At 53.3% G+C, this 14,673-nt stretch overlaps 2 protein-coding genes across 3 annotated transcripts in view; one reads left to right on the top strand and one right to left on the bottom strand.

The window, feature by feature from the left end:
* ERI3 (ERI1 exoribonuclease family member 3) overlaps positions 1 to 1,804 on the top strand; it is a 130,486-nt gene extending 128,682 nt beyond the window's left edge. For both annotated transcript variants that reach the window (XM_032118843.1, XM_032118844.1), the window contains exon 8: positions 238 to 1,804. In XM_032118843.1, coding sequence (XP_031974734.1) covers positions 238 to 320 — 83 coding nt within the window. In that variant the 3' untranslated portion in view covers positions 321 to 1,804. The remainder of the gene's footprint in view (positions 1 to 237) is intronic.
* A 3,197-nt stretch (positions 1,805 to 5,001) lies between these two features.
* DMAP1 (DNA methyltransferase 1 associated protein 1) overlaps positions 5,002 to 14,673 on the bottom strand; it is a 31,360-nt gene continuing 21,688 nt past the window's right edge. The window contains exons 9-10 of the mRNA XM_032118842.1: positions 10,522 to 10,594; positions 5,002 to 8,705 (exon numbers count right to left, since the gene is read on the bottom strand). Of these exons, the coding sequence (XP_031974733.1) occupies positions 8,359 to 8,705; positions 10,522 to 10,594 (420 nt within the window). The 3' untranslated portion in view covers positions 5,002 to 8,358. The remainder of the gene's footprint in view (positions 8,706 to 10,521; positions 10,595 to 14,673) is intronic.

Genomic DNA, 14,673 nt, shown 5'->3' with positions numbered 1-14,673 from the left:
CCCAACCTCCAGGTCCTGGGCATGGATCCATCTCAGCGCAGCACTGGGTCGTACCAGGATGCAGGTGGCCAGTGCTGGGACTGGGAACTCGGCAATCACCTCACATCACTGCAAGGTCCTTGGGACAGAGTACCTGGACTGGTGAGGACACAGGCCCAGCATGGGATTCGGTGCTTGCTCCAACAACTCCTGTTTGGATCATGCCTCTAACCCGGTATCTCTGTGCTTTCTCCTTAGACGACTGCAAGAACATCGCCAACATCATGAAGACACTGGCCCATAGAGGCTTCATCTTCAAGCAGACCTCCAAACCCTTTTGATCCCCGAGGCAAGCCAGGCAAGGGCTGCATGCGCCCGGCGCCGGCGAGGCGGGGAGGACGGGCTCCAGCATTAAAAAAAAACCGGCAACCGAGGCCAGAGGAACCGACACAAAAAAATCTCAATTTCAGCTGTTAACTCCAGTAGAGGTTGTATATATGGGAAGGCAAATCTGTGTAGACCTGATGTGACTCCCTCTCTGGGCTGCTCCGGACATTATGCCATGCTAGCGGACAGCCGCATAGGGCGCTTGCACCACATTTTAGACTTGTAGTTTGTTCTTTTTCTTTGGCTCCTGATTTCCGTCCCTCCCTCCATATCCCGCCCCGTCCTCCCTCTCCCGCCCTGTAGCCAGAGCATCCCCCATCTCCACCCTGGCATGGGCCGTACCCACCTTCCCTTCTTCTTTCTCTTCTCTGGTTTTATGTTTTCAGGCCTCGACGGCTGCTGCAGCGATGCCGGTGTGTGCCTGCACTCGGGCAGCGCTCACGGAGGCTCAGTGTGTCGAGACGGCCCCTCGCCCTCCCTGCCAGCTCCCCCCACCTCTCCCCTGAGCGCCTTTTCCCCTTTTTGAGTCAACACTAACCCCTCTCTGACTCCTGTATGTGACAAACGCGATCCGTCTCTTTATGTTCAAGGTGAAGTGCCTGTATTCTCCGCTGCAGAGCCCCTGGCAGCCCCACCGCGGGCTGCAGGGCCCCGGAGGGCTCCCTTCAGTGGGGCAGGGGCCCAGCGGACGGGCGGGCGGCAGGAGGGACGTGACAGTGTCCGCATAGAGCCCCGTCCCGTCCCCGTTCCGTCTGCTCGTGCCTCTTGCAGGGCTGGGTGGGATGCCCAGCCCTGCGCCGTCCCCGCCGATCAATTCCAGCTCCATGGGGGACAGGCCCGCCACAGCACCGTGTCCGTGTCCGGTGGTGGACGTGCCAGCGCGCGCTGGCCCCCGGCCCACAGGTACCTGAGCAGGGGAGCTGCAGATTGCCCCAGGTCCCTGAGCGCGCTCCCCACCAACCTCCCTCGGTTCCCGAGCTGAGGCTCAGCCCCCCACGTGCTGTGCCCCTCACAGGTCCCTGCGGACGCTCAGCAGCAGCTGGCTTGTTGCCTGAGAGAGTTGCCGAGCACATCCCCTCCGGCTGGGTGGGCTCCCGGCTGGCCAGGGCGGTTGGGGGGAGCCGTGGGGTGGGCTGAGGGCGCACGTCCTCTCAGTGTCACCCAGCCCCAGGGCCCTGCTGAATGGAGCCCTTGTCCGGGCACTGACCTGCAGGGAGGCTGCAGCCCCAGGCCCGTGCGTGCATGGCCTGGAGCGAAGCCGGTGACGGCAGCCAGAAGGGCAATACAGGCACTGAACTTGGCGGTACATGACTGCATGGTGTGTGGTGTTCCAGTTAAACCAACCGATAATGCAACCCCAGCATTTTCATTGTCTAGTTATTCCAATCCTTGCTGTAAATGTGCCACATGAATAAAGTTTGGGGGTAAAGGAGCCCGGGCTGTGCCCATGCATATGCAAGTTTGTATGGGGGGCAGAGGCAGGGGTGTGCTGCCTGGATATGTGGGAGTAGGGTGCTCCCTGGGGTATGTCCATGCTCCCCACAAAAGGGAGGGTTTTGGCTGTGAAAGGGCAGTCGAGGTTCTCTGCTGCTGGGAGCACTGCCCCGATCTCCAGCGTGGGCACTGTGGGCGGGCAGCAGCCCCACCAGCACTTCATGTTTGCTTGTGCCCCAAGGCAGTTCTGCCCTGAGGATCCACCAGCCTCTCACAGCTGGGCCTTAGCCATGAGTGCACCCCACGCAGTTTTCTGCCCACTGCAGGGTGACAGCCACCACCACATCCCACTGGCACCTGTCACCCCGCCCTGCAGCCTGGCACACCGTACCTACACAGCTGCGGCTGGAGCATCTTGGCTACAGAATGGAGCCAGCGGGGCTCTGCCCTGGGCTCTGGGGCACCTGCTCTGCTCTGGCCAGCTCAGCCAGCACGAGCACAACACTGTGGGGTGCAGGAGCCATGGCCAGCTGTGCAGGAACCACCACTGAATCCAGGTGCCCAAGGAACCTGCCCTGTGCCAGAGTGCTACTGTGTGACAGGGACACAGGGATCCAGCTAGCACCGAGTGGGCAGCTCCCAGAGGGCAGAGGCAGTCCAGCTCACTTGCTCCATGCAAAGGTCACAGGGGTTTTACCAGTTCCCTCTGTGCAGCCCCTGATCAGCTTTATTGACCCTTTTTCGATGGAGTAGTCTAATTAGTTTTTTATGAAAACTAAGAACTTGGCCTTTGCCCTCTACTCCTGCAGGCAAGAATGTGACTCAGAGGACATTGTCACAGTGGATCGATGGCCAGTTACACTTGAAAGGCAGGTGCAGGGGACACAGGGTGGGCAGCAGCCCAGAGCAGGGCAAGCAGCCGGGCCCACCAGTGCCCACAGTGGGCAGCACATAAACCCACGCTCCCATTGCGATGCCTCAGCCCCGCCTCCAAGGCCCTGCAAAACAGGAGACGCAGGGACCACGGGCCCCTCCCACCACAGACTGGAGCCTTGGGCGGGGCAGCAGGAGGAGGAACTCTAGTGACAGTGAGTGCTGGGGATAACACGGGTGTTTCCAGCAGGGGCAGCCCCTCACCCAGGCAAGGCAGCGCTTGCAGGAGTCGGGTATGCAAGACTTACTGGAACAGAGCAGCTGCACAAGCGCTGGGCACATGGGATGCTGGAAGGAGCTCTCCAGCCTGGTGTGGGCGGCACAGGAGCAGCCTGGAGCAGGACATGGTATCCCCAAAGGCAGCAGGGGCTGCAGCAACTCCAGCTGTCCCCGGGTGACTGAGGCAGATGGGCTTAGGGACAGCCACCAGCAGCCAGCAGCACCCAACAGGGTCAGTGGCACCCAGCCTTCCTGGGACGGAGGAGAGACAGCCCCACGCACCAGGGCTAGTGGCCACAGGGCAGCCGGGGGTCCCCTTGGGCAGAGCCCCACGCATCCCTGGGGCAGCTCTCCAGCACCTGCTACACCTGCCTGGTGACACCGCTCTGGGCGTCAGATGGGGTTGGGACTGTGGCAGTGGGCAGGGCGTAGGTCCCACTTTTCCCTGGAGCACTGCAGTGTGCCCCGGCAAGGCCCCTGTCCTGCTCCGTGGCTGCAAGCAGCCAGCTGTCCCTAGGGGCTCCAGGACAGCCCCTACACCTCCTCCTCCTCACCCTGCACAGGGTGCTTACAGCTTCTTCACCTTCTTGATGGAGAAGGGAGCTAGAGGCCAACTCCCTTCACTTTTTCTGCTCCAAGAGGGAGACAGGAAAGAAAAGAAAAACCAGGAACAGCAGATGGGAGAACTTGGGTTGTGGCAAACATATCCACCTGTCCCAGAGCCAGCCCCGGGGCTTCAGCAGCACTCCAGGCAGTGCCAAATGGACTACACTGTCCAGGTCTTTGCATGACAGGAGGGACAGAGCTAATCCAGCAGTGACAAGAGCATGGGATAGTACCCTCACAGGGAATATCACCTCCCTGACATGAGCAGGGCTTTGGGACGGTCAAGAGAAAGGGGCTGAGCTCTACAAGAACTCTGTGGCCACAGGACCCCTGACCAAGCAAGCCAGCATGCACCAAGCCCTAAGCAGCAGGACACTGAGAGAGGGGCAGAACAGCTCTGTGCTATGGGCAGCTGTGCCAGGGATGCTTGACATGGGACAAGGCAGAGCCTGAAAACACTCCTCTACCATCCAGACCTGCTGTGATGTGGCCCAGGAGCAGAGCAGGAGGCTGACAGAAAACCACGGCTCCTCAAAAAACCCGCCCCTTTTCGGGTCAGTGCACACCCATACGCCTGAGCGAAGCTGTCAGGGAGCTCCCCTTCACAGAGAAGGTTCAGGGCTGAACGCAGCCCTAGGAAAGCTGAGGCCGTTCTCACCAAGTGGGACATTCCCGTGGCCCCGTCGCTGCACTGTTGAGACCGTGCCAAGGTGCCACACGGGCCCTCTGCCCACGGCCACAGCAGGGTCAGCACCCAGAGCTGGGCTCTGTGTGGGGTGCCCCAGGCATGGCACAGCTCCCAGGTACCCCTGTGCTGCAGGGACATGAGGCGCCAGAACCCCTGGGCCCCACGGCACAACGCACCGCAGGCAGTGGCACGGGCCAGCACCGCCCTGGCACAGTGACTGCAGAGTGGTGCCTGCCGTGCCCAGCCCAGCAGCCCTCCCATCCCCACAGGCCTGCAGAGCCACTGCCCCAGCCCGCGAGCGCCCAGGGGATGCACAGGGCAGCGCGGAGGCGCTCTCCGGAATGAGCCAGGCCTGCCCATCCCTGCTCCCGCAGCCCCGCGCGCGTCCGTCCCGGCGGCAGCGCACGTCGTGGGAGGCCCTGCTGCCTCCCCTGGCGGAAAGCGGCCCCCAGTTCCCGCCGGGCAGACGGCAAACAGAGCATGGAATTTGCACGGCTAAAAGTTAAATACAACACACACACGGATTTCGTCAGAGGCCCTGGCACCGCTGCCTTCGCGGGATCCGATTAACGGGGAAATAAAAGGGCCAGAGAACCCACACAGCAGAGTGAGCAGATGCCCTATAAAAATCAAATACAGGGTAATCAAGAGGACCGAAAGGTACATTTTAAAAAACAAAAACCCACCCTGGAAACAAAGGAGCTGGGCTTTGTGGCTTTCCTGGGAGGGCTGCAGAATTAATGGGGAAGAGCACATGTGTTTGATAATCTTTATATGGCAAAAGACCCATCTTTCAAATATGTCACAAATTCATATTAATCACCTTCCTATTGCCTTCCGTGGCACAGCTATTCCAGTTGCCTCGGGCAAAATTGGGAACTGTCTGGTTAAAAAAAATGTTTTACATTATAATTTACAAGAGCTTACAAGTCTAGTTTCTTTTAATGGAAAGAACGATTAAAAAAAAGAGAAGAATATATATACACCCTGGTATATATACACTATATATATTAAAATATATATATATAAAAGACAGATATTGTAACTCCATCTGGAAAGAGAGAATGTTTGATCTTAACAATGTAACTTATAGCTTTCAAACAGGCTCAGAAAACAAGAAGTCAGCAGGAGTTCAGATAAAGGAAGCTTAAAAGTCAAATAATTCTGACTCTGAACCCGAGACTTCTTAGACTCAAGGTCCTTTCCTTTACCCATTAATGGGCTGACTTGTGAGCTCAGGAACAAAGTGCTGCAATGTGAGGATTTCTGAGAGTCACTCATTACAGATCACTGAGTGGAGTCTGAGTTGCGGAAATCAAAGGATCCAATCTGGAGTAACTGGCTGAACTTCTGCTTGGAACTAATTTGTTCCGAGTTCGGCTCACCTTTCACCTCCCGAAGGCCCCGAGTAAAGTCCCTACCGGGGTCAGCCTCAAACAGCACTGGGGGGATCCCAGCTCGGCTTTAATGGTCAGCAGTGGGCACTGCAGCCCCTGGGAGAGGGTGGACAGGCAGCCAGGGTAGGAGAGAAGTGGTGGACACAGCAGGGCAGGACAGTGCTGGGCTCCCCACTGCCCCATGGGCTCTGAGACAGATGCCTCTCTCAGCCTGGCTAACACACGCTGCTGACGTGTCCCCCATCCCATCGCTGGCCAAGCGGGGTGCTGGCAGACAGCTGCTGACAAAACCAGCATCTCGAAAGACCCTGGTGTGCCTTTGCCCATTCATTCCAGTTCCTGGAAAGGAATCCAAGCATGCCAGGCAGCACTCAGGAGTCAGGACTCCTAGTCCTATTCCTGGCTTTGCCACTCACTCCCTCCAACATCTGGAGCAAGATACTTCTCTCCAGGGAAACAAATCTGGCTTCAGGGGAGCAGCTGGTTTGGAGGCTGAACTAATCCATGCTTAATCCAACATGTAGAGTGCCATGGACAGGCAGTGCTACACAGCACAAACGGATCCTCCAACTCAGAGGAATTTGAAGGAGGGAGATTAAATGATTCCCCCAAAGGCCCTGGTGGCTCAGTGGCAAAGCACAAGCTTGAACTCAGGACTTCAAGGCTGGCATGGCAGGGTTAAACCACTGCAGCAGGACAAGGGCAGGTGTCATGCCCAAGCACCCACAGCTGCAGGAGGCAAGGGAAGAAATGGCCACCAAAAAGCATCACTGTGCTCCAGAGCTGCTTGTTCCCACCACCAGCCACACTGCTGCCAGAGCCCTGGGGCGGGGGCAGAGCCGTGTCCTGGCCCCGCTGTCCCCACCAGGGCCTGGGACACCTTGGGGCCATCACTGTGCAGGGTGGGGATATATGCATGCACCCACCAGCCATCGCCCTTCTCAGCACTGACCGAGCCCAACAATCTTCCAGAGGCAAATTTCAGCCATGATGCTGGACAAGAGGCATGGGAGCCGCATCTGCCAGCTCCGGGCAGGGCAGGGAGCATCACCAGGACATGACCTCTACTCAGCTCAGCCTATCCTTGGAAAAGCTGGCTGTGGGCTGCAGGGTGTTGATCTCTCCCACCACCACATAGCCCAACAACCGCAGGAGAGGTTCAGGGCAAGCACAGTGCCAGGCCCTGCCTGACTCTCCAAACATATCTGAACCAGGCAGAACATGGTACAGCAACTCCATTCTCTTCCTCTCCCAAATACTCCTCCAGCTGGGATATAATTTCCTCCCCCCTCAAAAGGTAGCAAAAAATGGTCACAGTGTGAATGTGCTTGACCTTTTGTCTTGGACTAATCTAATTGTGTCGTCTTTGTGTAATCAGCCGGTAAAGGTCAGTGCTGTATTTAACATGGAGGCCCTTTAGGTACTGAATTTGCCTTGCAGTGAATTAACTTGATTATATTTCTTTCAAATATGTCAGAGACCAGGTCAGTTTAACCCTCTCTGTGCTGCCTGGGCCCATGCCTTTGTTTCCAGTTCCAGAAGGTGGCACCGAGGAACAATGTGGTCAGAAGCACACGCATGGGCTCGCTCCTCCTGCAGTCATGGCCACCACAACCATCTCTCCCACCTTCCCAACAAGCCAGTTCTCAAGGGAGACCAAGTGTACTGTAAATCAGCCCGAAAAGTTTGCAAACCAGGACACTCCAGACCGCAGGGAGGGGAGGGGTGAGATTCCAGATTGAATGCAGTAGGGAAAAAAAAAAAATAATTCAGAAGACTCCTTTACAAACATGAACCTGTCTCAGTAGAACTCTTCCTTACGACTCAACATTGTCACAATCAAATAGGACATTACTCAAGTCCAGGTTAACGTGTCGCCTCTGCCATTGACAGATAAGGTGTTCTCAATATCCTGCAATACATTATACATTTTAGAAAGTAAAGGTCTGTGCCGCTACCAGGGGCAGTGTGTCGGAGGCGTTGGGGATGCCACGGTGTGGAGATGGGCAGCTTTCATCAGGCAGTTCAGCTCAGCTGTGCCAGGGGGCCGCACAGAAGGGAAAGCAGCCTCAGCTGATCCCCAGGCTTGCCCTTGGCCCTGAGGCAGTGGTGAGGGGCTGGGCAGCCTGCCCTTCTGGAGGCAGGGAGGAGAGGCCCGTGATTCACATCCTGCAGAGGTACATGCACAGGACATTGCCACAGGGCTTGCACTGGAAGAAGCCCTAGGCCTGGCTTTTCCTTCTTGGCACTGGAAGTAGGGTATAAAAACCCTCCTTGGCTCTTCAAACTCCTCTCTCCTTCCCAAGCCTCCTGCTCCAGGCAGAGCTGCTGCTTGACTCCAGGGTCTTGGGCAGGTCATGTCTCGTCACCTCAAGACTGCTTTCCCCACTCGCTTCCCTCTGCTGAGCAACCTGTACGGGGCTGTGTCTAGAGGGAAAATGCCACAGGCCTGCAGCTGTACTGTTGCTGCCCTAGAACAAGCTCTCATCACCCAAAGCCTCGCCGCTTTGGTCCACGGTGGCACCCACGCCAAGCCATCTGCCTGCATGCAGGATGTAGAAAGCCCTGCTGACCCCACCTGTAGCACCAAGAACACTGTCCAGCACAGGAGACAAGCCCAGAGAGCAGCACTGGGACTTGGGGGGGAACAGGCGTGTTCTGCTCCCTTGAACGCACATGCCTGGAGGGAGAGCAGGGCAGCATTCCCAGCGCTTGTCAGGGCATCTGCGTCGGAGACCTGAGTGCGCCCTGTTCTGCCCCCCCGACCTTCCTCCTCACCGAGTTGGGGGTCAGTGGTGCTCCTACTACATCAATGATCTGGTCCTTGGTATCTCCCTTGCCCTCCTCGATGCCAAGCCCTGTCTGGCCATCTGGATGGGCACCTTCCACGCTGAGGGGGCCGATGCTCCCAGCTTTGGCCAGGGCCTCGTAGCGGTGCCGTAACATCTGCAGCTCGTACTCGCAGTTGGCAAAGGCTTGTTTCAGCTCGTACAGCAGCACCAGGTCGCTCCGCAGCTCGTTGAACATCTGCACAATCTCCTCTGTAGGCATAGGATTGAGATCTAGGGAGAAAAACACCTCCTGTTAAACACCCAGACCTACAACCCGAGTGAAAAATTCCTATAAAGGTCTTGGCTGCTCTGTCATTCCCAGAAAGATACACCAGGAGCCTCACTCCAATCACATGGATCAGTAGCAATTGGTATCCCTAAGGGCTGCACACCTGATTTTTCAGGCTGTCCATTGGTTCTGGCCAATGACTAAGGGTGAACCTGCAAAGTCCAGGACTCAGCAAGTGAAGGATGATGGAATACCAGATGACTGAACCTTGCTACCCACCAGGTCACATGAAGGGAGTTGTGTCTTACAGAGAAATTGGATCTACACTGCTGCAAAGGACAGAAGGGCTCCTGCTGCTCCCTACACCTTCAGCAACAAGGGGGGGACAGGCTGAGCTCCGTTGCCTCTCTTATTGCTCCTCCCAGGGCAGGTACAAGGCAGAGAACTGCTCTGCTGCTGTGTTACAGACCTGTTTGCAGGAGGAACTGGCAGATCACCTCCCCACACCTTGCATTCTGCTGCCCCCACCCTGCACACACACAGAGCCAGCAAGAGCTGCAAGTTCTGCAGAAGAAAAGGATGAAGCTCTGCATGTTTGCCCTGATACACAGCAGTGGTCCCTACATGACCCCTTCCAGCTGGCACTGTGTTCACCCCCACAAAGCCCAGGTGTGATTCTGCACTCTAAGGTATAGCAGGGCAGGAGCACCAGGAGACCCTCAAGATATGTGTGTTATGCGAGGCAGGAGTGGGGAGTCAGGAACCCCTCCTCACCCTCATGGAAAGTGAGCTCCGAGAAGCACTCACATGCTTCCCCAAGGCTTCCCTAGCAAGCACAAACAGTAACTCCCTTACTTTTACAGCAGAAAGAGGAAACCATCCTGGCTGAACCTTCACCAGCCACAGGAGGCCTTCAGAATGGCACAGTCTCTGAGACAACATACTGAGCCATAAACCAGCTGGCCCAAAAAACTAACAAGACTTAACAGAAGTCAGTGCCGGGAACAGGTTCAGTAACCTCTTGTAAATCATTAATAAGGCTTCTGTTTTTCTTTATATTCTTCCCTTTTCCTACTTTTAAATATCTCTCGAGCCACAGTGGGAGGGAAAGGGATCATCAGGTGTCTAAACAAAAGACACTGCATGCTGGGACCTGTAATACCTGCAAACTGTCCCCACTGCATGGAGAGCAGCCACTGGCCATGGGCTGCACTTCTCCCCCCTCTAGCCATGAGCAGGTATTGTACATGTTAAGTGAACCCTTCTTTCTGCTGGTAAGACACTTGAGTTCAAGAGTGAGGGATATGTGTTTACTCGCCTTTCAGCAGAGATGCTCCAGATTTTCACACAGCATGCAACCTATAAAGGGGGGATGAACAGTCCCAGATGCATTTCGGACTTGCCACCGTGAGCAGTAAATTAAGAGGAAATGAAGCTTAAAAGCAAGACAGGGCAGCCCTGAACAATGCGAGTGCCGTGGTCACTAACACACTTAGAAGTACCTCTCCCGGCAAGGCTGAGATTTGCCTTCCTAATACTGTGCTGCCTCTCTTGATGGTTAAAAAGGCCCAAACAAGAGAGAAACAAAGGCTCTTTTAAAAGATTTTTCTACTGGGAGGAAAAAAAAAACCCCTGTGCATCTTGTTCTGGCTTTTACCCTCTCTTTTTTTTTTTTTAAACACATAAAATATTTTAAAAACCATTCACATACTGTTATTCAAGAAACTGGCTGTATTACTAGGGGAAAAAATAGCCCATCTCAAGAACAAAGGCTAGCTCTGTGTGTCTCTTTCTCTCTCGCGTGCCCCCTTTACTCACCTACTCCGAGTTCCATCAGCATCTGCTCCAGGGCTTTAATCTTCTTCTGTCCCACCGAGCTTGGCAGTTTCATCTGGAACACAAAGGTAACAGAGCCACACAGCTCAGAGATAGCCCTCACTCACAGCCGTCTAGTTCAAAAGGCAAGAGAGCTTTTCTTTTTATAGTGCAGGGGGAACAAAAAAAGAAAGGGAGAGAAAGGAAAATCAAGTGGTAAGAGAGGGAGACGGGGGCTGAAAGTTTTCAGACTAGGTCCGAGGGCAGGTATTGAAAAGCCCGGTCGTGAGGGCTTTTATTTTCTCTCTCGTGTGTGTGCAAGACACGCTGTTTTACAGTTTCCATGTGTCACTGAATTAACAACAAAAGTTCTTCTTGGCTTCAAACCCTCTCCCGCGGTGCCCAGCCCATCAAAGGGCTCATTTACACAGCGGCTAATGTGCAATGCTGCCCTACTTTATTCGCTTTAGCCGGCCTGATTAGACTCATGCGCTAACAGACTCACTTCTCCTTTTACCTGCTGAGCCCCAGACCTGTGGGATTCATTTACAGAGCAGGCTTTGTAACAAAGGGGAGAGACAGAGAGAGCACAGTTACTTGACTGGCGGAAGTGTGCACACACATTTACATCGGAGCTAAGGGGCTAGGTGAGAGAGGAATCATCAGATGTGAACTATGAAAGGGAATCGGAGCTGGCCAGGAGAGGAAGAATGCACACACTTAGCAGGGTCCTTCCTCTGCATTCATTTGGGCTCTAGCAGGAGTGCTAGCTGCTCAGACCAAGCATTTATTAGATTACCAGCAGCACAAATGCAGCTGGCACAATATGGCAGGGAGAACAGGTTTCCAAGCCCTGCAGATACATCCAAGAAAAAATGAAAGCACTCAGCTATACGAGAAGATGCACCAGGAAAGAAATTATTCTCAACACCGCATTGTCAAACACCCTTCTGCACACAGGCACAGGCTGTCCCTCCATATCCAGCCCTGGAAAGCTGACCTCACACCTCAAGCTGGGGATCCCAATCACCAATCCAAGTTACCAGGCAGGCCACTGAGCAGCCAGGAGGCAAGAGCATCCTGCAGCCATCCTGCACACACCACTTACTGACCAGCGCCCCAAACCTCAGCCAGACCAACCATGAGTCTGCAACATGGCTGGGAATGACCTGAAGGAAGAAACGTTATGCACTCCACCTTAAAACTGGCCTCTCAGGAGAGCTCACTGGGAGGGCCTGTGGTCACCTTACCTCCCGTAAGTCACATGCTGAAGTTGCCCAAAACAGACAGCCCAACATCAGTCTCCCAGATTAGACCTATCACTTCCAGTGTTCTGGAACACTGCCCCAACACAAAAATGCCAAGGGGCTCCATCTGGAACTTCCTAATTCCTCTGAATGCAGGAGCACTGCACACACACACACATACCCAGATGGTGAGACCTCTAACCTTAACTCAGCTATGGCTATGTCCTATCAGTTGCTCCACAACAGCAGTGTAGGATCTGTGGGAAATCCTGCCTTCTCCACGACATCACTTCAGCCAAGAAACCAGAGTATGGACGCCACAGAGCACCCCAGGGGAATGGGCCTTTCACAGTATATGCTCAGAAGCACCTGGTCCTTTTTGACAGATATTAGCACCACAAGAAAGACTCCAGCAAAGGACCAATAGGACTATCAGGAGAGGATTTCTAAGAAACCAACCTGACTCAGAGAATCCAACAGGAGCACTAGAGAAAGAACAAAAACCCACCTTCATGCAAACAGCACAGGTAAGGGCTATAGGATGCCTCTGCCTTTTTTTTTTTACCCCAAAGGTCTTTGACTTAGAGCTGGCATTTCTACACAGCAGTGAATTTCATACTTCTTTCATACTTGTGAAGAAACCAATTCTTTGCAGATGACCACAAAATGATAGTTTTAGCAGAAGAAAGACTGTCAAAGTTATCAAGTTTTTGGATTCCAGTCAAGTTTTCGGCCCAAAGTCTCAACTTGAGCAGAACCTCACTAAAACAGGTTTTCCCAGGGGCTCTGTTGCACAGACTACCTGCACAGGCTCTGCTGAAAAGGACAGGGTAGAGCCCTGAGATAAGGCAGCCCAGAGCACTGGGACAGGAGATGTTCTCTTTATTTGATGGGTGCCATGCTGCAGCTGGCAGCAGGATGCCAAGGAAGGAAAGGTCACTTTGCACAGCTTAGCAGAAGACTGAGTGGTCAGTCTCGAACATCAGGAAGACATTCCTGAAAGCAAGAGAATTCAGCCCAAAGAATTGTTCTGCCCCGTGAGAAACCATATAGAACATTTAAATAGGTGACATATCCAGCTCTGCCTCCGCCAGGGGATGTATGGGGTGACCTAGTCAGAAGGTACTACCCTTAACTTGGGGGACACAATGAGCCCAGCATCTCCCTACTGAAGAGCTTGTGGACACACAATACTTGTATGACTGTCACAAGTCCTCAGAGTCTGTATTCACCCTGCCCCAACACCAGACATTGGAGTCTTTTTAGCCAAAGGCAGGATTCCCTTCTGTTAATATCCCTTCTGGCAAAAGCATGCTGGGCACCAGGCCAGCTTCAGGAACAAAGCACAGGAAATAGGAGATGTTCATCCTTGGCTAGGCTAGGTAGACAGACAGGAGGTCCTGGTTTGTTGGTTAGAACAAGCTTTTCTCCTGGGAGGCTCCACTAGCTCAAGGAACTACTGGCAGTGCTAACAATCAACCTAGCAAAACCTTCAACTGTGATGCTGTGCACATCCAGACCATGGTCTTCACTGACACTCCTGAAGATTAGAGGATGGAACAGGGAGAGGCAGGACAAATTAATTTAACTTCAAAGAAAGAAACACTAGAGATGCTGAGGAAGAGTGGGCTGTGAGTTTAGTTTAAAACCCCATCAATTAAACTTCCTTTTAATTCAGGAAGGAGGATCTGGCCTGCAAACAGGAAGGCTTCATTGGTTTCTCAAAGCAAGAGTATATTTTAATTTTACCATCATTAAGAAAATGTTATGATTTATGTGGCTACTGTCGGACTAATATCTTTAGAATTTAGCTGGCTAAGCCAATTCATCTCTAAGACTGATGAAGGCTGATTGCTCTCTATGCAAAATGTATTAAAACTAAATGAGCAGTCTATTACTCAAACGCTGCTGATAATCTGTTAGCCAGGGTCTGTTAGCTGGGCTGCCTTGTTGCAAGAGAGAAGTCGTCGTGCTCTGTACAGCTGTGCTAAGACCAAGCTTACTTCAGGAAGCTCTTCTTTGTTTTGGTCTTTCAAGTAGGTATCAGAGAAGCAGCACAGTGCTGGAAGTGGTGCTCACTTGCCCTCATTCCCAAAGAATGAGGCAATTTGCAGGGGGCACAAGTCCCAGCCAGAGCTCTCTGGCTCATGATGTGTGTGTGCACTGGGATCTGTGGTTTCTGTGGGCCATATCTCTGCATTAATGAAAACACCCCTTCAGGCAATCTTGTTGCTAACACCACAGCTCCTGGGATGTTCTTGGTGTTGTCATGGATGGAGGCCTCTGCAGGGGCTGAGGAAAATTATGTTCCTCAGAGAACTCCAGTGAGCAACCACAGCTTCTGAGGTGAATGGCATTTGCCCTTTTCTTTCCTTCCTCATAGTAGACTATTATTGTTATTTATTATCTTTAAAGTCCCCATATAATAATAATACCTGGGAAACAGATTGCTCCCGTCAGAAAACTGATTAGCTGGGATTTTTGAGGTTACTATATTTTGGATGCTCTTCTCCTTTGACAGCCTCTCCCTACAGCCCTCTTTGCAACACCAGCTTGTGCTTATAATTACACCAACATCACTTTTGATTTAAGGACTGTAATCCTTTGTCCTTGCTATAAACAACCTACATTAAACACATGAACTGCGTGTACCAAGAGAAAAATAAATAAAGAGCTACAGAAAATTGTGTGAGTCAACACCACAAAGCCACAGTACCAGAGCCTACCTATGCAGAGGGGAGCCTGGAATACACAGCCACTGCTGAAATGCACTTGGCCTGGAAGGCATGGAATACAGGGCACTGACCTGCTCTGCTCCCCTCTGAAGGAGGAGGACATTGCTCGAGCTGGGTCATGCAGTTTAAAAAGATCAGAACAGAGCACCCACCACACCTTCACAGCAGGGGCT

The sequence above is a fragment of the Corvus moneduloides genome, chromosome 9 (genome assembly GCF_009650955.1).
Source record: "Corvus moneduloides isolate bCorMon1 chromosome 9, bCorMon1.pri, whole genome shotgun sequence".
Lineage (NCBI taxonomy): Eukaryota > Metazoa > Chordata > Aves > Passeriformes > Corvidae > Corvus > Corvus moneduloides.
The sequence above is the reverse complement of the archived record's forward strand: the minus strand, read 5'-3'. Positions and strand labels throughout refer to the sequence as shown.